The sequence below is a fragment of the Hirundo rustica genome, chromosome 4, assembly GCF_015227805.2.
Source record: "Hirundo rustica isolate bHirRus1 chromosome 4, bHirRus1.pri.v3, whole genome shotgun sequence".
Classification (NCBI taxonomy): Eukaryota; Metazoa; Chordata; class Aves; order Passeriformes; family Hirundinidae; genus Hirundo; species Hirundo rustica.
In genome coordinates this window covers 12,773,859-12,796,217 of record NC_053453.1, presented here as the reverse complement: position 1 = coordinate 12,796,217, position 22,359 = coordinate 12,773,859, and the positions used below count along the sequence as shown (strand labels likewise).

Genomic DNA, 22,359 nt, shown 5'->3' with positions numbered 1-22,359 from the left:
AGTTTTTGCAGAAGCATGACCCAGTTTCATTCACACATTGGCACTGCAGTTAACTACAATGAATGCAGCATTTAATGCAAACAGGTGCCAATGCTGGAAGGCTTCTGTGCACTTACCTGAATGGAAAACCCCTTTTAATCTCAGATGAAGCAGCACAACTGGCTAATACTTGCTTTACAATATGTTCTGATCACTTCAGGATGCACCAGTCTTTCCAAATGGTCTGAGAAACTTTTCAGGTCAGCAAGCAGACCCATCAACCTTGTTGCCACCACCAAGGTGGCTGTGTGACTCTCCCTGCTCCCACTCTGTCCCAAACATGCCATGTGTTGTGCAGTAACAGCCTGGGTGTCCCTGGAGTTGTGGGACACTTCTGTGATCTGATGACTACCACTACAGGAGTATATTCACTTTTTTCTTTTTTTTTCTCTATGAGCTCCAACATGCAGCTCTGCAGCCATGAGGAGGAGGATGGAGCCTGCACCCAGGGGCAGAGGCTTGAGGAGATGAAGGAATCTGGAATTCCTTCATTTGGTGGTGATGAGCTTCTGGATCAGCTGCTATACAACACATCATTAGCAGAGTCCCCAAAGCACCCTATTGTGCCACAACACAGTAATTGTTAATGGAGACTATATACTCTAATGGAGACTAAAAGTGTATATAAAAGATAAATAGACTTACAATAAATCCTTATTTTAGTTCAGTTACTAGAAAGAAAACCTAATTTTGTCTCACTCCTGTAAAGAAAAAGCTGATTTCCCTCATCTCAAAGTGAAAATAATAGTGGTTCAGACCAAAAGCCATGCTGCAATGTATCAAAAATGATCAGTTACTAAGAATTTAATATTTTTTTGTAACTTCTTGTGGTGTTTTTCTTCTTCCTGATAAAATATCTGAAACTTTTGGCAAAAGGAGAAAAAGAAAAATCAAAGATTTCTTACTAACATGACAAACAGAAAACCACTGGATTATGTGCAACTATTTCGGTTGATCTTTCTCCTTGGAATTTGCTGCGAGTTAAATGATCACTGATACGAATGCTTGCAGCAAACAAAGACTGAGATATCAAAGCAATGGCATGAGTTTTATTTGTGTGTATCTTGGTGAATGCTTCTCACTGCTGATCTCCAGCAGTTCAGCCAGAACAGTTGCTACAGCCGCTGAAGTTTCTCATGGCAGTCATTCAACATGCACAGTCCCGCTCAGCCTGCTGATGGATGAGACACATTTTCCCTGTGCTGTGCAGGTTCAGGGGTTGCTGCCTGCATTAGTGGAAAAGGAAAAGCTCTGAGCCAACCAGAGTGCGGAGGAGCCCGGCACAACATTGATGAGAACGTGGAGGCAATGAGCTCCAGCCCTCAGCCCTGGATGGATCCTGCCTGGCAGACAGATGCATGGCAGCCTCCTGCTGAGCCACCCAGCACCACCAGGGACAGGTGCCGCCTTGTCCCCACCGGCACTACCATCCTCCCCTCACATCCTGACCTGCTTGCTATATATAGACAACCTCACCCCTGTGTTTGCCAGAGGAACGCCGGGCAATTTGGGAATTACAGCCACGCTGTGCAGACACCTACAATTCCTGGCCTTGTCCTTCTGAGCAGGACAAGATTTGTCCTTTTGCCTCTTTGGCTCTCTCTTAGGTTGTTTGAACAAAACAGCACTTCCTTTCAACTTCCTCAGTTTGATCAGAGTTAATTTTAACAAAGTGGTTTTTTTTTACTGTAATATACACTTTTATTGCATCTACTTCAAGAGCAGCTCCAACCATTTCAGAAGTGTTAGCTGAGAAATCCTTACAGAAGATGCTGGAGGCAAGCAAACAGTGCTGGCACCTCTGCAGAACAGGCAGGAAACTGAGGCATGGAGCAGTTACGTGCTTTGTAAGCCACACAGAACTGGGAATCGCCTTTTGATTGCCCACTCCTCCTCCATTAGCCTCAAGGTGAGGACTGGTTCCAGCCTTCTCCTGTTCTGCTTTTTGGGTGCTTTTGAACAAATACAGTGCTCATTTTGAATCCAGCTAAGTGTAGTTATTTCAGCACTGAATTACTTTTCCTTTCCTGTCTCTAACTGTATTTGTTTTGATTGCAGAGAGGTAGACAAGCTCTCCACAAGTCAGACTGGGCAGTGATGCTGGGGGATGCTTGGGGTTTGTTCATTGCAAAGTAACACAGCTCTGAGGTCCTTGTGCAGCTGCCTGTGTGTGAAAGGGGGGATGCAGCTGTGACAGGGGGTTATTCCTCCACTCAAGCCCATAAGTCATGCATGTCAACAGAGTTTCTTAGCTCAACCAGTACTGCAATAATATAGCTATGAGACTGTGAAGATCTGAGCCAGGCTCTGTCCTGCGTGGGCTGCTAGCTTTGGGATCTGTGCACTGTGTTACATTAAGTGGCCAAAAATAAAAAAGTTCAAAATGTTCCTTTCCAGATGGAAATAAGGAGTCATTAAAAGAATAAAAGAAATGTCTATGCAAGTAGAGACTGTATGGGAAAGGATGGATGTTTAATGGAAGATGCATTCTGAACCAACTTCTGTGATTTTGGCCCATTGGTTGCCCTGTTGTCCATCAAATTGCACCGGGACAGGTTTGGATTGGATATTAGGAAATATCTCTTCATGGAAAAGGTTGTCAAGCACTGGAACAGTCTGCTCAGGGAAGTTGTTGAATCACCATCCCTGAAGGTATCTAAAAAGCGTTTAGGTGTGGCGCTTGAAACTTAGTTTAATGGTGTATTTGGCAGTGCTGGGTTAATGGTTGGACTTGATCCTAGAGGTCTCTATCAACCTAAAGAATTCTGCTGTTCTGTGATCCTGTGTAACTGCATCTCAGCAATATCCGGAGGAAACAACACACAGGAATTGGAATGCAGAGACCAAACCAGCAGCTCAAAGGACTTTCACTTGGCACAAGGTGCTGTGCAGATATAGCTGAGTCCTAAACCCAGGACGGCTGTGTCAGCGCCAAGCCGTGCTGACGCACGAGGCATCTGGAGCTGGTGCTGGTACAGAGCCACGCTGCTGCAGCTGCCTCCAGGCCTCAAACAGGCCATGTTCCTCAGGGCCAGCAGCTCCAAACCCCACCATGGTGCCACCGGGCTGCTGCTCCTCCTTCCTTCCCAAGCCCGGAGAGTCGTGTGCATGAAGAGTATGCTGCTGCAGGCCGAGTTTAGATGTACCAATGCTCTTCTAAAGCTGTCTCAGCATGTACAGCAATTGAACTAAGAAGACTTTTCCCTTGGGTACCAATAACTTTGCATTCTGCCCCTTTTTTTTTTTTCCAGATGCTTTGAATAAGGAGTTATAACCTGACTCCAGGTTGATCACTAGGTTTACTCAGCTGGACAGAGCACAGTGAAGTTTTTGTTTCAAGAGAAAAAAAACCCTAGCTTAATAGTTTTGTTATAACAAAGGTTACAGACTTGGTTCAAATCTTACTCACACCTCTGTAAGGGCTGAAGTTTATTGCAGTTGCAGCAGGAATCAGGTGATGTTGGTTTATCCTGCATGCCCACTCTCCTGGCGAAAGTCCCACTGTCCTTTGGAGGTGCTGGGTTCAGGCTAAAAGGTAACTGAGGCCTGGAGCAGAGGCAGCACACTCCAGAGAAGTGCTGACAACGCAGCACAGCAACAGCACGTACTTTAATCCCACGTTTTCCTTAGCCATAACTACTGAAATGCTGCTTCTTCAAAATGTTGCATTTCCTAGACCAGCTCTTCTTTATCTTTTACTCTTTAAAGGAAATTGCTGCACAGGGTTGATTGACAGGATTGGTGAATATAGCTTTTTGCTTATCTACAAACCACTTATACTGTGGGCACTGTTTGCCTATTGCTCATCAAAACCAGATAATACCTATTTTCTGGAAGCTAGAGGTCCATGGTCCATTCAGTTTGTCAGATGCAGCAAACATCCCATCCTTAACCAGTATTGTAGACTGCATCTCATGAACCTGGTAGCGTAAGCTCTGGCACATTTGAACCATAATCTGTAGATGAGAATTGATTATTTTGTCTGCACCAGCCTTTAGGAAAGTTTCTTGCAGCAGCTGCTGAAATGATAGTAACTCCTAGAAGATTATCACTGGCAGAGGCAGGTTCCTGTTGGTTTTACTTTGTTTTTCTTTGTCTGAACAAGGGAACAAATTCTCTGAAGCACAGGCTGAGATCTTATCAGCCAGAACTCAATAGGCAGTGCCAGTTCCCTGGCATGTTTTTTGAGCTGCCCCCACACCAAAGCTCTGAGTGAAAGGTATTGGCCGTGCTTGTGTTGCAAATATTTTAAAGCATAACTGTTAGGTAAATAGCCAATTTTTCAGTTCAATGGCTGAAGCAAGCAGTGGAAAAAATAGGGGAAGAACTGAAACAGAGTTTTTGCAGTTTTTGTTGAAAAACGGAGTTCCCATGACTTCCCATTGTACTGCTTTCTTTAAGTTAAACTGAATTTTTTCACAAAATACTTTTTGAGTTACTTAGATACTTGAATAACCTTTTTCTTGATCAGCATTAAACAAGCCTAATGTTGCATGAGTGGTACAAGATATCAGTGCCTGACTTTCAATGAGTAGCATGTGTGCTCCTTCTCCCACATGGACAGAATATAATGACCCAGCTCCTCTGTCACGGCCCCATGACTCCTCCACAGCAATGCTCCATTTCCTCCTAGACTCCTGTTCCTTCTATGATTCTTGTCTTTCTCATGTCCTATGATCCCTCACTAGTACTTCTGAGTCCCTTCCTGCCCCAGACAGTTCCAAACTCCCATGCTTCCCACATGCCCCAAATGTATCTTAGAGCCTCTTTGCTACAGGACTTGTCTTCACTTTCCTTATACTTCTAAACGTGTTTGTAATACTTTTAAATATGTATGTATATATATTTATACACACACACACATGCCATGTGCTCCATGTACCCTACCTACTTTTTTTATCATGACAGACGATCCAGAAAAGACAGGAAAAGTGGCATATCTGACTTGAGATTAACCAAGTGCTATTAAGGGCTTTCCCTTATTGGAATCACATGCTGGTTTTTTAGATTCATATATTAATCTTCAAGCCACTTACGGGAATTTTAATTTTTTTTTTGTTAGTCTTGTTAAATTTTGTTGAAATTGGACAATGGATTTAAAATGTATTAGAGAAGGGAATTGATAAACAAGTGGGTAGATAAGCAATGTAATTGCATAAAGAAATTATTCTGATGGGGAAATTAGGAATTTTTGCATATCAAAATGAAATGTACTAGCATTAAAAAAAAAAAAAAAATCCAGCTAAATCAAAACTTAAAATCAAAAGCCATCCATTAAAAGAATTTACTTCCTGAAATACTACTGGTTATTGAAATTGCAGTATATTAAAAAAGGCTCCATTCTAAGGTTTTTGTTGGTTTAAGATCAAGCATATTATGCCACAAGGAATCACAGTGAGATTGCTGAAACTAAAGTCAAATTTTTGAATATATTGATTGCTGTTGCAATAGTCCTTCTGTCACTAGAAAATGGCAGACAAAGGAAAATCATAACCACTGGAGACTAAGTTTCTTGGAAACCTGAAGAAAGAAATGTCATGTACAAGGTCAATTCACTTGACTGATTCAATAGAATTCAAATGGCAAGGTGGAGTGGGAATGCCACGAGAATGCTGTACTTTTCAAGGCAGGCACTTGCCCAGGAAAGTTGACCTTTGGCTCTCCCACAAAGCTCTGCCCAAAATGCAGCAGCTCTCTCCTGACACATTTACATGGCACCCATGTCCATCACGTGCCCAGTCTTCAATGACAGTCCTGTCAGGAGCATGCCATGAACGCTGCTCAGAAGAGACCTCCCTTTTTGAGTGCATCATATCCAATACTGACAGCATGGTGTTCAGAGACTTGAGAGGCATGTCTGGGTAAATTCCCTTTATGGCAGTAGGTAGTAGATAGCTAAAGGTAGCAGACCAAGGATGAACGCATCCAAAGCTACACATGTTCTGCATTTCTCAGTCTCCCCAGTTAGAGTGTTTGCTAGCACAGGGTTAAGATGCATGTATTTTTTTGTTATTGCATTAGTCTACTATCAGCTGTGCAGAAAAAAATCTTTTTTTACATACTTCAGCAATCATTCTCCAGATTCAGTTTTCAGTCAATTTTTGTCAAATATCTGCTGTGCTTGAGTTCAATGATCCAGAAATGAAAAGCACCAACTACCTCAAGCTGCCAAAGCTGTCCAGTTCACAAATTCCACTCTTATAAAAGGGCACAAAACGTTAACTAGACTGGACAAGTGATGAATTACTGCATTCTTTTCCTGTTAAAAAAATAGAATTAGTCAATGCAGTGGGCTATAGCTAAAACAGCCCACATGCACTTTTTATATGGTAACATTCATCTCCTAAAGCAGGGTAAGAACAATAATATAATTTTTAACATTTTTATTGGTAATGCTTAGAAAGTAATATTAGACATACATTAAAAAATCCCTTTAATTTCTGGTTTTCATCTGCTTAAATGATGATCCAATCTCTTTTTCTCCCCCTTTAATTATGAAAACATAAATTGAGAAAATGCCTGGTCCTGGGATTATGAAAGTTGAAGATCTTAAATAAAATTGAAATAAAGATATTTTCTAAACAACTGGTATATAAAGACATGCTCTATGAAAAGAGAGGGGACAAAGACAGCGAAAAACAAGAATAAAAGAGAACCAAGGTGGAAACGAGGCACAGCCCAGGAAATCTGACAGGAGAATAAAAATGAATGTTCAACATTGCTTTTAAAATGTCTAGTTTGAAAGAAATTTACTTTCTCTCCCTGCAACTTTTTTGATAGAGACTTTAATTTACATCAGAAGGCAACCTAACTATAGGTCTAGACAAACAAAGGCTGATAACTGTGATTTCAACGCTATGCAGAGCTTTAGGGAACATTCTGAAGAATAATGGGACAGAATGCAATGCAGCTGTAGCGGGGATAGATGGTGCTGAACCAACCTGATGGGTTTTAGGTATAGCTCCAGAACAGTAAAAAATAATCTAGACAGCACACAGTGTGCCGTGGTGGGGCTGATGTCCCCTGCCACCAGGATCCCTGGCAGTGCTCCCCCATTTCCCTGCCGAGGCGGCTGTGCCTGTGCTCCCCGTGCTCCGAAGGGCTCTGTCCGTTCCAGTGCCCCTGAGCCCCTGCATCCAAGGCTTGTGGGAGCACTCCACAGAGGCCACTCTGGGAAGTGAAAAGCACAGAAGCTGAGAAGATGGTGCAGCTCAAAGCATGTGTGCTCACAGCCATAGGCATAAAGTAAGGATTTGGGCGGAAAGGGAAATTATACAAAGATGCTGCTAACCCTTTCAGGTGAACCACCTGGACCCAGACTCAGACTGCTGGCTGCTGTTTTACTACTGGACTACAGCACCATGAACTTCTCTTCCTAGACTTCTCTTCATATTTCTTCATTAAGTCAGATCTACTCTTCGCCTAAAAATGATCTCCCTTCCAAAGGAGACACCCTGTGAGAGCCAGAAAACCAGGAAGTGGCCTTTGCAATTCCTCTTTGCACCAGCTCCAGCTTCCCCAGAGGTTCCCAGGCTGTTCTTTCAAGAACAGTTTCCATAATACAGAGAAAAAAGGTCAGTGTTAGGCTGTCTACGGAGGTTTTTTGAGACTGTGTTGGGTGAGGACATGATCTGTATATATCTGCAAGCACGTCAACTAAAAGGCAATGGATGAGCTCCAGTTAGACTTAGGGAAGAAGGTGAGACCTTGGCAAATAGTTTGAGACTAGGATATTATATAGAAATTACTCCAAAGTATGAAATCCTATCAATTCATGCTGTAATCCTCCATACTTAGCATTTTTATAACATTTTTATACCTGTATTTGTGTCTGAGTACAACTGTAGTGCTTCTAACCTGTGTGAGAACTGCTTGATAAATGAGGAGACACAGGCTTGGATGTCAGCTGCTCACTAGTGTATAAATGATTGATCAGTGTGTAAACCTGCTCATCTTCTGGCATCATTGTAAACATACAAATTCTAATCATTTCACAGAGCCTTTTTAGGGATTTATTTAAGGTAAACTTGTCAGTCCTCTCCAGGAAAAAAGCAGGGCTGATGGTTATAGGGGAAGATTTATTTTTCCTAATAACGTGTCATCTTTGTCCATATGGGCTAAGAATTAACATCTACAGAGCAGCAGGGAGCATACATACAAAGCTGAAGCAGACAAAACCGGGCAGTCTTGCTCTTCAGACAGCTACTGCCTCTGCTTGGAAGTGCTGAGGCTACACAGCACTGAATACCCAGAGATTTTCAACCATCTTTTGAAATTCAACAATAGAATTCTGCAGGCTAGATTGCAAAGGACACAGAAATATCCTCTTAACACTGATACAAATTTTTATTCTCCCAAGCAAACTGATCCTTAACCATTTGAAATTACTTCTTTCCATTTTGCTAAATCCAGAATTTCTATTAAGGATGCAAACACTGTTTTTTTGTGGCTGTTCCTGTAAGTACAGCACTTTTATACTATGTCAGCATGGCTTCTGTACTGAATTTCCAATCAACCCATTGACAATTTTCTCTTCTCCTTAACATTTGAAACACGTTGAATGATTTCTAGCACACTTCCACTTTCTCTAGTAGACCAATATTTGTCTCTGCAGGATATATGATGTCTGATCTTTATTGCTTTATCAGTTTTACTTGCAAGGGGTCAGCCAGATGTTATTGTTAGCTATGATAGTTCTTGAAAGGAAATGTGGATGTATTTGATACACATCAAATGTTAAAACACCTGTAAAACGTCGTTTTGAATTTCTGCAGTTAAGAATTAGTATAAGTAAGATTCATGAACATTTAAAAATTGTATGAATTGCCGTAATGGATAAAATTTACTCCTCTAAAAATTTTACTGGTTTCACAAAATGAAGCCTGCCCCTCTCCTCTGTGTAATTAGGTCCAAACTGTCCAGTGGGAAAAAAGAAGAGGATCTTGGTTCAATAAGCTACTTAAGAATAAAAAGAACAGTAGTAAACATTTTGCATAAAATGAGTCCATTTTAGTTATGCCAGTTGAATTTGGTTTCCAAATGTGCTCTTTCTGAAGTAATCACTAAATAACAGAATTACTGTACTCTGCAGAGATTCCAGATGCATCCATTTTAGCAGGCATTTACATAATACTTCTATTTTTCTCAACTCTTATTTGGTGTACTCTCATCTTTAACGTATATTGTTATGGTAGAAAAGTAAAAGTACAGCTAAACTATTGCCTCTGTGCTCAGGAAGCAAGAATATTTCTCTCTTTATGTATCAATATTCTGGTGGATTTCCTCAGTATTTTAAGATGGTTGTCTACCTGTTAGAGCCTAGAGTGGGCACTCAGGGTCTCCAGCTGTACCAGACAGTGGGGAGCAACCACACTGCAAAGATCTGCCTTTATTGATTGAACTTTACCGTCCTGACTCTGTTGTGAGAACTGGGTTTTTGTGTCTGAATTCAGCACACATGCTGAAAAGAGAGAAGGTGGCTGCTGGTCTCCTGTGCATCTCCTAGGGAGGAAGAAGCAGATAGACCTACAACATCCAGATTTTCTCCAGGTTGCTGGAAAAAGCCAGAGGTTGAAGTGAAGAGGCCCAAGGCACTCTTCCTGTGTGTTGCCAAATGGCTCATTCTGTAAGCATGGTTGATGCAAAAGCTACATCAAGGAGTAAGAAACGTGTCCCCACACAGGCAGAGAGCGGGTGAAATGCCAGCTGAGCACGAGCCGGAGCGTGCTGCAGACAGAAGGGCTGCACCAGAGGAAACACTGAGCAGGGGCAGAGGGGCTGTAACTCCTCTGGGCACGGCAGAGTCAGCACCACTCCTGGAACAGTGTCCAGCTCTGATTCCACATTTTACACAGTGCTGATAAAGTCGATAGGACTCAGGATATCCTACAGCCTGTGTGATACAGAGGGGTGGCTGAAATGACCACGTTGATCCTTTCAGCCTCTATCAGACACAAAGTCATACAAGGAACAGTGAGATTTGTTTTCAGCATGCACAAAGTAGAGAGGAACAATACATGCAGTGATTAGGAGAGAATCAGTTGGGAACATGAGAAAGCAGGAACTGAGGAAAATAGCGTATGCAAAGCAGAGTAATGGTCTGTATTGTGTCAAATGCTGTCACCTAGAAGGGTGCAAGTGCTTGGAGATGAAAGAACATTTTAAGATGAATAACTGTGTGCAATGATGTCCTCAAGCCAGCACATTATCATCCTGAAAATTTTTGGATTTACAAAACTAGGGCAAAAGTGATTTGTAAAATCAAATTAGCTGTGGTGGTGTATATACATTTAGCCAAACAGGATTTCATCTAAACATCTAATTTCAGTTTTACCATGTCGGTTGAGTATATTTCATGGTAAATGTTCTTGAAGTAGGTGTCCAGAAATATTTCTACAACTGGAGTGCTTTCATGCCAAATGTCTGAAAGATTGAACATAATAAGATGGACCATGTGATATGAACAAAATAATTGATTTATTTTAAAAATGTGATTTAGAAAAAAATAGCTTCCAGATATGATATAGAAAAAAATTTGTAAAAATGTCTTTGTAGTATAATTTCACTTTTTTTTTTTTTTTTTTTTTTTTTTTTTTTTTTTTTTTTTTTTTTTTCCCCAATTGTGTATCTTTCTGGGGAAAAAAGCCAGGACATACCTACAGCAATCTTAGTGCCATATTACCCATTAATATCACATATGTTTCCTCTTCCATGGCTGTTTTCTGTACAGACCTATCAAAGTCAACAGACAGAGACCTCAGAAATCAAGAGCACAACTCTAATTTTCAGTTGCAGCAAACTCTGGCTAAGCAGGGTCATGCTGGAGACAAGGAACTAAAATATGCCCTAGTCTGGGCCTGTCCCAGGACCAGGCTCCACAGGCATCCAGGGAGAGGTCAGTGGGAACAACAAACTGGAGTTCACCAAGCTTGTCATTCAAGAGAAGAGGAGGGACTCAACAGAAAGTCCAGATCAGCCCTGCAAGTGGTCCAGAAATAAAATCAACAGTTTTAAGGTTCCAGACTAAAGTCATATATTAATGACTGGCTAAAAAGGTCTACACTGTTAGCACCAAGTAGGTCAACTTTTATTTTATACTGTAGTAAATTGTACCTGTACAAAAAGCAGAAAGAGCCAGATATCTCAAATATCTCATTAGCTATGACTTGGATGTTTCCTGGAATATAACTTTAGGAAACAGGGCTGTTAGCTTTGCTTTCATTTGGATTTTTTTGATAGCTCCTTTATTCTAAAACTACTGACAACAGCCTTTATTTCTGTTGATGCTATGCCCAGAAAGAAGGAAGTTGCCTTTAATTATTTTCAGGTGTTTTGCTTGCAGATAGAAAATAATTCTGGCATTAGGAAACTGCTGGAGAAGGATCACAATGCGTTCACAGTGGAATGAGATATTGAAACTAATAACTTTTTAAACTATGATAAAGATTTCCAAGAAAACCACTGGAACTTGCTGCAAGAAGGAACAATTATAACTCAGTGCTAAGGGCTTCCTCTGTGTATGATGACAAGACATCAGGGCTGGTAGAAACATAAGAACAGCTCAGACAGCTCTTTGGAAGTGGTAGGCTGGACTGGACAGCAGAAATGTCCTCTCAATAGCTGTTTCCAGTCACAGTCCAGATTCTTGGCATAAACCTTCATTATTTCATCTGCATGAACACTTTGTTGTAAAACATCAGTGCAAGGGCAGCTGAGTCATTAGCATTCTCTGATGTTCCTCCTACAAATGTTTCCTGTCCGTAAGGAAGAAGGATAGTGGAGTATCATAATTTTTGTGTGTCACTAATCCTACCTGGAATAAAATACTTGTCAGCTACTTCCCTTTTATATTTCTATATTGTGAAATAGCTCTGATTTTTTTTGTCCAAACTGCAAAACACCATTTCTAATGCAGTTATTAGTGATAGCACAGTCAGACTTGTTGCCTTCTAACTCAGTAAACTTGTAACAGGGCATAGGCTTCCTGTTAAGTTAACAACACAGGTCTCCAGATCTGTCCAGGCTCACTATGGACTTGTCTTGACCAGGCTGGAGATTTGTTTGTAGCTTGTAGCAGCACTGTCTAATGTCTTTATGCCCCATTCCCATGCATCCAGCTCCTCTGCTGCACTACAGAATTTTTCAGCTAAGCACAGAACCTGTTCAATGCATTGTGTTCCCTATACCATGTAAAAAGCACTTTTGAGGCTGCCTAACTTATTTTTGCTGCAAGTTTTCCTATAAGAACCCATCCTTTAAGTCCATCATATCATGAGTTCATCAAATGGAAGGAGAATTTCTTTAACTGGGCTATTGTATGAGAGTCCTTACAGAGGGTAACAGCAAATGGGATACATCTTCCTATGAGACAGAAAGCAATTCACTATGTTCTTTCTTCATTAATCAGTGGGGAACTAGGACTCTTTATCCATGGTCTCCAGCTTCTATAGTTAGGTAATTAATGCATATGTTTAGGACTAATTTTACCTTCTCATTATAGAAAGTAGAGCTGGAAAGGAGCTGTTGGATCAGCTGATGTATCAATCAGTATTATTGCAAGATTGACCTTTATTTAATAAGGTATTTTAATCAGCTTTTGACTTTTAGTCTTGATGTCTCATTTGCCTCCTCTTAAGGGTATCATCATTTAGCATATTGGTAAAATAGTTCCTGGGCAAAATACTTTTATCAGACCTTAATCTTGAAATACATATTTCATTAATAATTTCACCATCATTTACTTCTTCTAATTCATCTCTTATTGCTGAACCACAACATATCAACAAAGTCTGTCTTATTCTTACCATTTAAAAGACAGAGAAACGTAAAAATCAAAGGATAGACCCAGTATGAGAACCAGAAATCAAACTCTGCTTTCTGGACACCACTCAAAAACTTTTGTCTTGGTTCCATTCAATACCAGGAGAAAAATCTGACTAGTTTATTACATAAGCATGTGCTTCTCATAAGCTCATAAGAAAAAATCCAGACATTTTCAAAAGGAAGACTCTAAAGTGTCAAAACCCCTTGACTTCTGATCCCATTTCCCACTTCTTCCCCTCAGTTTCTATTAAAACCTCCAAAATTCTTTCTTGTTAGAGATCAGGGCTGGAATCTGAAAGCCTTCCACCTAAGGAGTGAACACCCTCAAACCAAGGTGAGCAGCAGATCAGTGTCCTGTACAACATACTGGAGACTGTTGTGGTGGGGGAAACAAAAATCCTCTGGCTGGTGCTGTTCTGCTTTGTGTGACACAATTCCACACACACTGGACAATAGAGTGCATGACACTGAGACACTGTAGAGGAAGGTTCTGCATGTGGTCCAATGACTGTTCATATACTCCTTGTATGAAACTTCATACAGGGGCATAGATCCTACAGCAGTGCTATGGATACCTTAATTCTGGAGAGATTATATCCTGTCTGATGCTGAACACAATAGAATCTCCACATTTGTCTTTATATTTTCTCTTTTACAATATTATTTATATTGCTGAAATCACAGTAAAATGGTTGTATTACCAAAAGAAGAAAAGTTTTGGGGAAAAGTATTAAAAAATCTGTTAGTTTGGCTTCTAGTTGCAGGTTTTTACATGAAATATGTCTGGTGCTACTTGTCTGCTGCTAACTCAGAGCTACTTGGAGCTCATTGTGGAGGTGATACCTGAAGGAAAATAGGTTGTAATTGAATGTAAGGAAATTAACAAGTGGACCTAATTACCATGGTGCTATGCTAGATGAGCCACTTACCAGTTGAAGCTCAAAGAGAACATGTGAGCTCTTCACAGCTGTGGCAAACTTTGTTCTTGGCTGACATGGCAGGTAATCATGTTTTGGAGCTAGAAATGAGGGCCAGGAATTTCCAGCTTGGAACTCATGACTATGGGCTTAAGAAGAGTCTGATTTTGCCTTTGGAAAGGAGGCTATCTTAATGATTCTTATTTTGAGGCAAGAGGATAAACCTTTCAATGTAGTCACAGGTGTCTCTGACACATATGGTGTTCTGTCTGCATTTGTATTCTTTATTACTACAAGGGCTGCTGATAATTCTTTTATGTGTTGTAGCTATCTGTGAAAACTTAAATTGGGTCTCAATATTCATATTAATATAGCTGATTTTGAACAAGTTGGCCTGAATATTTGTGAATGCATGCCATGGGAACTACATGCTGACAAGCAGGGGTTTTGCAATTTGCAGCAATTTGCATGTCCTTTTGAAGGGTGGCAGCTGATGAGCATTCTGTCCTGTCATCCCTCCACGGGGCAGGTGAGCTGCTGTCACTCAACTTTCAGAGAAGCAAAACCTTCTTTTTTGGAAGGTTTCCTGTTGCAGCGGTGATCCCATGGGTAGGCTATTCCTGTTTGGAGAAGATTATTCTCTAGCTAAAGGTGCACAACTCTCTGTGCAATACTACTGTTTTTGTTGTTGTTGTTGTTGTTTTGTTTATGTTTTTTTTTTGTTTGTTTGTTTTTTTTACTGAAAGCTGCTTTCTCACCAGGAAACAATATGCCCTTACTTTCTGTCTTTAAGCATGTTTATCTTCAGTGACTGCTGCTCAGATGTATGGAGCCAGCCTTCAGGGACCTGGAGAGTAAGGAGGGTGTGGAGTGTCAACCAGATGGCAAATTCTGGGTTGGGCATCCTGCTCTGAGTGCTCTGCAATGTGGCTGTTGGGAGCAGCAGGGTGTACTTCGAGTCCATGTAAGTTACGATAACTGGAAAGTAGATGAATCCTTCAAAGTTTCTCTCTCCTAGCTCTTTTTACCTATTTCAGCTCTAGGCTTGTAAGTCTTTAATGCAAATTGCTTATTTGTGACCCATTGCTTATATTACTTACATGGGCCCCAAAGATGAGTCAATTGTTAAACACAAACAGCTTGTGAAGCTGCCCTGTCCATTGGAAAAGCCACAACTGTTCACAAAGTGCATCTTCCACCTGCCCTGACTAATAGTACCAAACAGGATAGCGTCTTCTGAATGCTCTTGTATTCATCACTCATAATGCAGAACATATTACCACTTTCTACCATAAACATAGTTGTCTTACGCTCTCAATTTATTTTGGAAACTTCTCATTTGATCTTGTCAACCTCTGGCCAAAACTTAAATTTTCTGTCATTAAGACATTACAGTTCAAAATGTTAAATCATGTAATTACACAAAACATCAAGGTTTGTGCCTGATGTTGATGGGTCACTCAAAATGGTGCTGAGGAAGCTTAAAGCTAAGATGAATTACGACTATTTTTGTTAGTGCCCTGTATGACATTAATGACATACAGGCCTTTAAGTCATTACCATTAGTTCCTATGAATTAAAGAAAGCCATGTAATACGGTTCTCTACCTTCCTTTGCTAATGGCTTAAAATAACATGAAAGTCCTCTTATAAATACTTTTTTTCCCTTCAAATGACAGGTTTTAAAATAATTAATGAATAAATAATAATGAATTATTGTGTAAAATTTGTAATATTAGGAAACTGCATTAAAGAGACTATAAGCTGAAGAAACTCTGCCCAACTTGAGTTACAGTTCTGGAATATGAAAGCTGTATGGTAGTTTGCTCTCACACTTAAGCAAATAAGAAATGAGCAAGCACTATTTTTATCATGTAGTGAAGAAGGTAACTTCCATTTATAATAAAACCACAGCCATCTTCTGCCATGAATAATTTTAAGACAAATTCCTTATTTACAAGCATTCATTAACCTATGTAAATATATAGAACTGTAGGCATCAAAAGCACAGAGCAGGTGGACAATTCAGCATGGTAATGAAAACTACGAAGTATGGCTTTTTCTTTTTCAGTCCTCTTCTCAATTTTTTGCCATCCTGTTGTTTCATATACATTTAACTCTTTCTTTGCCAAAATGTGCAGACAGCTGTGGCAATAGGTACTTGCTCAGCTACCACAGACTCTCATAAATGAGCTGATCTGCATCAAAGCCTCCAGACAAAACTACCTGGTTAAGAAAAACAACTGCTCAAATGTCTGATCATTGCCTAATAATTTCTTCCTACTGAAGGTTTTTCCACATAAATGAGCACTGTTGTGATTCTCATACTTAATTTATTGTGTCTTACCCATTGCTGAGCTAATGCATCATGTCACCCACATGCATGGGGCAAAGTCCCAGCAGCAGAGGATGAGCTGATAGGGCAAATAGAGGTTCCTCTCAGGTGCAGTGTTGATTGCTCTCTAGGTGCAGCCATGATGGAGCCACTACTGTCCCTTAAAGGGATCCTTTTCTTATCACAGATTATGGGATGTCCAGGCCAACACCACCATGAGGGGGAAGGAGTCACTGGGATCCCACCCAATGGACAGTCAGGACAATCTAGAAATAAGTTTTGTCCCTTGGAAGGCAGCAGCAGCACAGGGGTTCCTCCATGAGAAAGGGACATTCCTCATCCATACTTGCTAATCCAGGAGCAGAAGCCAGCACAAGCTTGAAGGCAGATCTCATGTAGATGAGGAGGGGGAAGAAAGGATGGAAGAGTATCTGACACTCATGGTTACTTGTTATAAGGGCTTTGTCTTCACACTGTAGGAGCAGCTTGGAGAGCTGAGGATAGTATGACCTATATCCATACTCTTATGTTTTTGTTTATATGGGAGATATGCTAGTGCTATTTGCACATAGCAATATTTTCACATCCTGACCATTTCCAAGAGTTGCATGGATACTCTGCATGTGAACTAATGCTGGTGAGTATTTCTCCACTATCTCTTAATCTGAAAGGGGGCAAGGGGACATAGTTTGTGGGGTAAATATCAAAACAGCCATGCATGTTCAGTGCACAGTGGTACAGACTGATGCCACTGCTGTGTTCTGCTGGGTCTCCCTAGGGCTGAAGCTGTGCCTGGCAGAAACACATGCAGGTGGGTAAATGCTGGGGGGCTCAGGGAGATTTAGACTTGCCCAGTTGTCACTTAGCAGAAGCTTTTTGTGACAAGAGGGGAGAAAATATCCTTTATAGAAGCCAAGTTGACTTTTTCACTTAATTTGAAAGCCAGTTTTAAAAGTGGTGATCATTAGGCTTGATTGTGAAGGGCAGAGTGGGATAAGTCCCTTTTTGTTGAGTTCTGGTTTGTTTTGAAGCCAGTGGTGTGGTATATTTCTGTGTTTTATCCAAGGAAATTGAGATGCTGAATGATTTTTTCAGACATGCTGAGAACCAAATGTTCTGGCAGGGGTTTGTGCCAATGATGTGAGAGGTGATGATGATGAGAAGCTGTTTTTTGCTCACAAGGTGCCAAAACAGATGCATTTCTTTGATATAAGTAGTTATTGGGTACATGAGCTCTATATGGTGTAGACAAATCAGGCAGAGTGGTGATGCTGAAAGTGCTTGTGGCATAGCTCTGAATGTCCTTCTGATAAGCATTTTGATTTTAAAATGCAGATGAATATTATCCTTGCAGGAAAGGGCCACAGGGACAGTCCTTGAGGGAAAAGATCCTTTTCCTGCAGGACAGATGCTCACACGCAATTGAGAGTGACACACATTTTCCTTAACTCACAACATTAATAGGCTCCACCCAGATCTGGAATCATATGTGATATTCAATCTTCAAGTCCATTTATCTTTGGGCTGAGTGTGCTGACTTCAATCCAGCAAGCAGGGGCCACTGCCCTGGTGCTGCCAGGTATACAGATAATGGTCCTTCCAGAGCAGGACTGAGGCCAGCTATTTTCACACAACACAGGCTGCCAAACAGAAATCTACTGGTGAAAAGCTCCTGATATCTTTGCTATTATTAGAAGCAGCCCACAAAATTACAAAGGTGGTAGATGAGCTGAACACAGAATCCTGCTCTTGGGGACAGTCAGTGAAACTAGCAGGGGATCAATTTGAAACAGATAAAAGAAAGTACTTTAGCAGTCAGTAGTGAGCAACAGGAACTTGCTGCAGTGCAGTGCTGGAGAAGCTGACAGTATCAGCCAGGTTTAGAAGGGATTAGACAGATTCAGGGACAACAAGCCCATTAAAAAGATAAGGCAGGGACATGCCCTCTGTGGTATCTGTCACATCAGATACTCAGCTGGGATGCCGTGGGAGCACAAGGGGAAGGGGCTGCAGAAATAAGACAGGGCTGTGCACACTTGGTAAAAAACCATCTCTCTTCCTGCAACTCTGTGACAAATTACTAGTCCAAGCCAGTTTCAGGTACTTAATCTAGAAATGAGTATTCAGTTACTACAGCATCCTAGATTCCCATGAGCTGACCCATGAGCCCAAAGCAACACACTCAAGCAAGAACTAGGATTCTTCTCCATTCCAGGCTCTGGTCCTTACTCCACCAATTCCTTGCGGTACGGGCAGTCCCATTACACAGCTCATTGCCAGCCCCCAGCACTGCCCCCTTACTGTGTACTGTGCTAACACATACGCCACGTTACCGACATTCGTGTTACATTGCAAAATCCTGAAGGAACCAAGCAAACAAATCTTGCATGGGGTACAGAAAAAGATGAAGACAGTGAAAATTAAATGCTAATGAAATACTGTAAAAGTGGGGAGCACAATAACATCCCATCTAGAGCTCTAAAAGCTAAGGATAATTCATGTATAGTGCAGAAATTACATCAGTTCTGAGCTTTCTTAGATTTTTGGAGGCTGAAATGAAAAACTTCCTCTGCCCCTTGCATTTATTCTTTCCCAGCAATGTAGGAAGTAAGCCAGCGTGCCAACTTTTAAGCATAAAATAAAATTATATTGAAACTGAATATTGTTTTTAAGCAATTGCCCTTGAGGCCACCCAACAATAGTGTTTCTAAAGCAGTCCTACCTTTGTTTTCCAACTTGAGCTCCTCTGCTAGCAAGCTGTCTTGTCTGTTTCCAAGCACAAATGCCAGAAATGAGAGGATCAGGGCATCCAAGATTCCAATAATTGCCAGGATATACGCCCAGCGGACTGAACAAGCCCCCAGCGTGTACTTGTCTGTCTTTTCACCACACATCCGTTTTACCTCATCTGAATCCCAGCCATCAGGAAAAATCATACAACCCAGGACGAGACAGGCAGCTTGGAGAAAAAAGAAAAGGAGAACAATGGGATAATGAGACCAAGCTTTCATTTTGATGAGAACCTACAAAGTTATCATTAAAGCAATAGACTTTTTCATCCTGAACTCCAAAGCTAGGCTACTGAAAAACAAGTCACAGAATTACATGCTGTGATTAAGTATTTAACATAAAAACCCAAGATGCAACATCAATTGCACACCTTGCTTAAAAAGCTGTTACATCCCGAATCCCTGGTCAGGTTTTGCATCAGTACAATCACATTTTCCTCGCACGACCAATTTCTTCAATGCAATACTGAAGGACCACACAAAACCAAAAGGGAAAATGGTTAATAACCTGGATATTCAAAGGTAACACTGGATTACTGTCAAATTGTCAGGCAAACAACCACTTTAAAAGAGACGAAAAAATTACCTATAATTTCTGGTAATCTGCCCTTTTATCCTAACCCATGTACACTGGGCTTGGTCATTGTCCACCCAAAGACAGAGCTTGATACATTCCAAGTGTTGCCTCACAGAGGGCAACTCCACCCCAGGACAGAACCTGCCTGTTCTGTCCTAAGCACCGTGTAGCCCTTCATGATGACATTCCTGTCATGGGGGCTATCCCACCATATCTGTAGCTGCGATGAGCTCAAAGCCCTGTGACTGCACACGGATCTGCAGTTCCTCCTGTTTGCCCTCCATACTGCAAGCACTGGTGTACAGGCACTCTGTGGAAATATTTGACTGTGTCAATATCCCAGCAGGGGTGCAAAGGGATCCCCCAGTCCTGTCCTGTGCTTATGTCTTTGCCTGCTTGTGCTTTGAGATACTCTCTCTTACGCCTCCTTTTGTTACTGGGGTGGTTGCTATAGTTCTCTCCTTCCCACATCTTACATCTGTCAAGCCTGGCTATGTCCCCATGATCCTTCAAATCCAGTTTAAAGCTCTCTCAACGAGCTCTGCTAACTCCTGACATAAAATTCTTTGGGACAAGTGGACCTTATTTGTTGCCTGCAGGCTTGGTGTTGTATAAACTGACCTATGGTCAAAAATCTCCGAAATTTTCTGACACCTGTCTTGAAGCCAGGTAGAGTCGCCTTCAGCAGGAAAGGACAGTATACAAAAACAAAGTAGCATAAGAAAATTCTAAAAATAATGATTTTGTTGAATGGATTTGTTTCTCAGTTTTTATTGCATTTAAGAAAATCAGAAAATTCCTATGCTTTCAGTAATTACCTGTAGGGCCTTTTCTGACTTGGAAACAGACACATTTCCATCATTAGATGAGATGCAATGGATCCTAAACCTTCTTTTATAAGTCTTAATTTTATAAGTCTAAAATTGATTCAATATGCTGAAAATTTCAAGTAAATGTGCTAATTGAAAAGAATGTATTGTGTGGCTTTCGGCCTCTAAGTTTTTGTTGAGTCAGACCTCTGTTTGGAAATGACAGTTTATACACCAAGCATCTTGTGCAACCAACAGCTGCTGTCACTGTGGGATTGGTTTCTTATCATTGTGACAGGTTTCTTCTCTCTTCTGGACAAGCATAGGCACTATCATGCATCTAATGCCCACAAAATAAAACCAGATTTACACTGGATCGATATGATGAAATACTGGAAGAGGGATGTGTAAAGAGAGTCCAGGAACAGTAGTTTCCTTTTGACAGCTACACAGTTGCTCTAGACAATATCTTGAAAGCATGTCTGCAGAGAACATCTGACCTGGGCTGAAAGACGCACCCAAGGCATTTGAGGAGTTCCTCCTGAACAGCTAATTTGTATGAAGATAAAACAGCTTATAATAGTTTCAAGGACAATTAGGCTTAGAAACCTGGGTGATTATATAATGACCAATCTACTCAGAACATGCAGGTTGGACAAATTGTAAATTACATATTGCCTGCCTTAATGCATTTACACAATTACATAAGATCTTTCAAAGGCCTTCGAGACAGACAGTATCATAATTTATTTTCTTAAGCTAGTTACAACATTTCCAGAAAGTGGTGGTTCCCTCGCACTCAAGAGTTTCTCTCATACTTGCAAGGAACTCCACTCAAATGATGCAGCAAATCTGCAAACTTCTTGTGTTCATGAAAATGTCCATATTTACCCAGCTAACTGTTGACAAAGTTTCCTTTACTATATAACAGCAACTACCAAAGGCGGTTTACTTTTATTAATCATCCCCAACATCTGAGAAAGCTTAATGCTCGGTTAATGATCAATAGATGTGGAATTTTTCTGCAAATTGTGCATGAATAATTAGTAAATACCAACATCTTTGTCATTTTTTGTTACACAGCAGATCAGACATAGTATTAGTACTTCCTAAAAGTAATTTAACTTTGTTCTTTTGCACATAGGTAATTTAAAAAATGGACCCTTATCTCAGGAATTCAGTGTACAGCTTCCCAGCTGTGTTTCTCAGACTTCCAATTAATTCATCTTAACTGAATTCTGTTCCTACATTCTTTGATATACTTGCTTAACTTTCTGGAGACATTCTGTTGGTAACAGTTGGACTTCTCTTGATAATAAGACAATATGTAAATGGTGTCTGAAGTAGATTCCTTTGCATAAAGACGCATCAAGGAGGGGCTATTATTATTTTCTCTTTTCCCCATACGGTTAAGATTCTTTCTACTAGATGATTACTTAGTCAACACCTTCAGGTGCAGGAATTATACCTTACCTGTAGAAGGTAACATAAGTAAGATTAGTCAACCTTGAGTCTTTATTTGTGGGGGGAATATTTTGCACCAAATGCCTTTAAGAATACAGATTTGCTCGATAATATAAACAGGTAATGATTCTTTTATCAGCTACAAGATTGAAAAGACAGATATGAAATCCACCTACAGATCTACTTTGCATTGCTAGAAGTTTTTAAATTTAAATTCTGCTGCAGAGGATTAGAAGAGTTTTCTCTAAAAGGAAATTACTTTCAGTTTTATACAAATTTGCAAAATGGAAATAATTTTACGCAATTTCAGTGAAACTGCTAAGAGATGATTTTATAACACTAACATGGGTCCCATATCTTTGTCTACCTTCCACTGTCTGTAATGGCAATGTTACTGAAATGGAAATTTAACAAAAGCTACTACTGTTTTACTACTAAGTAGTAATAGTGTTCTAATGAATGAAAAAATTTTGCATTTGAGAAGTTCACCGACTAAATGAAATCCCTTCAATCATCAGCACCTAAAGAGTCTTTGATTCAAGCAAGAATGAAGTTAAATCTATACTGGTTGAAAGCAGCCTTCTGTGTGTGATCTGGACACATCAGAC

General features: G+C 40.6%; 1 protein-coding gene across 3 annotated transcripts in view; it reads right to left on the bottom strand.

The window, feature by feature from the left end:
* The window catches only part of LHFPL3 (LHFPL tetraspan subfamily member 3), a 244,208-nt gene that overhangs the window by 63,132 nt on the left and 158,717 nt on the right, over positions 1 to 22,359 (bottom strand). For all 3 annotated transcript variants that reach the window (XM_040061716.1, XM_040061717.2, XM_040061718.2), the window contains exon 2: positions 18,835 to 19,071. In XM_040061716.1, coding sequence (XP_039917650.1) covers positions 18,835 to 19,071 — 237 coding nt within the window. The remainder of the gene's footprint in view (positions 1 to 18,834; positions 19,072 to 22,359) is intronic.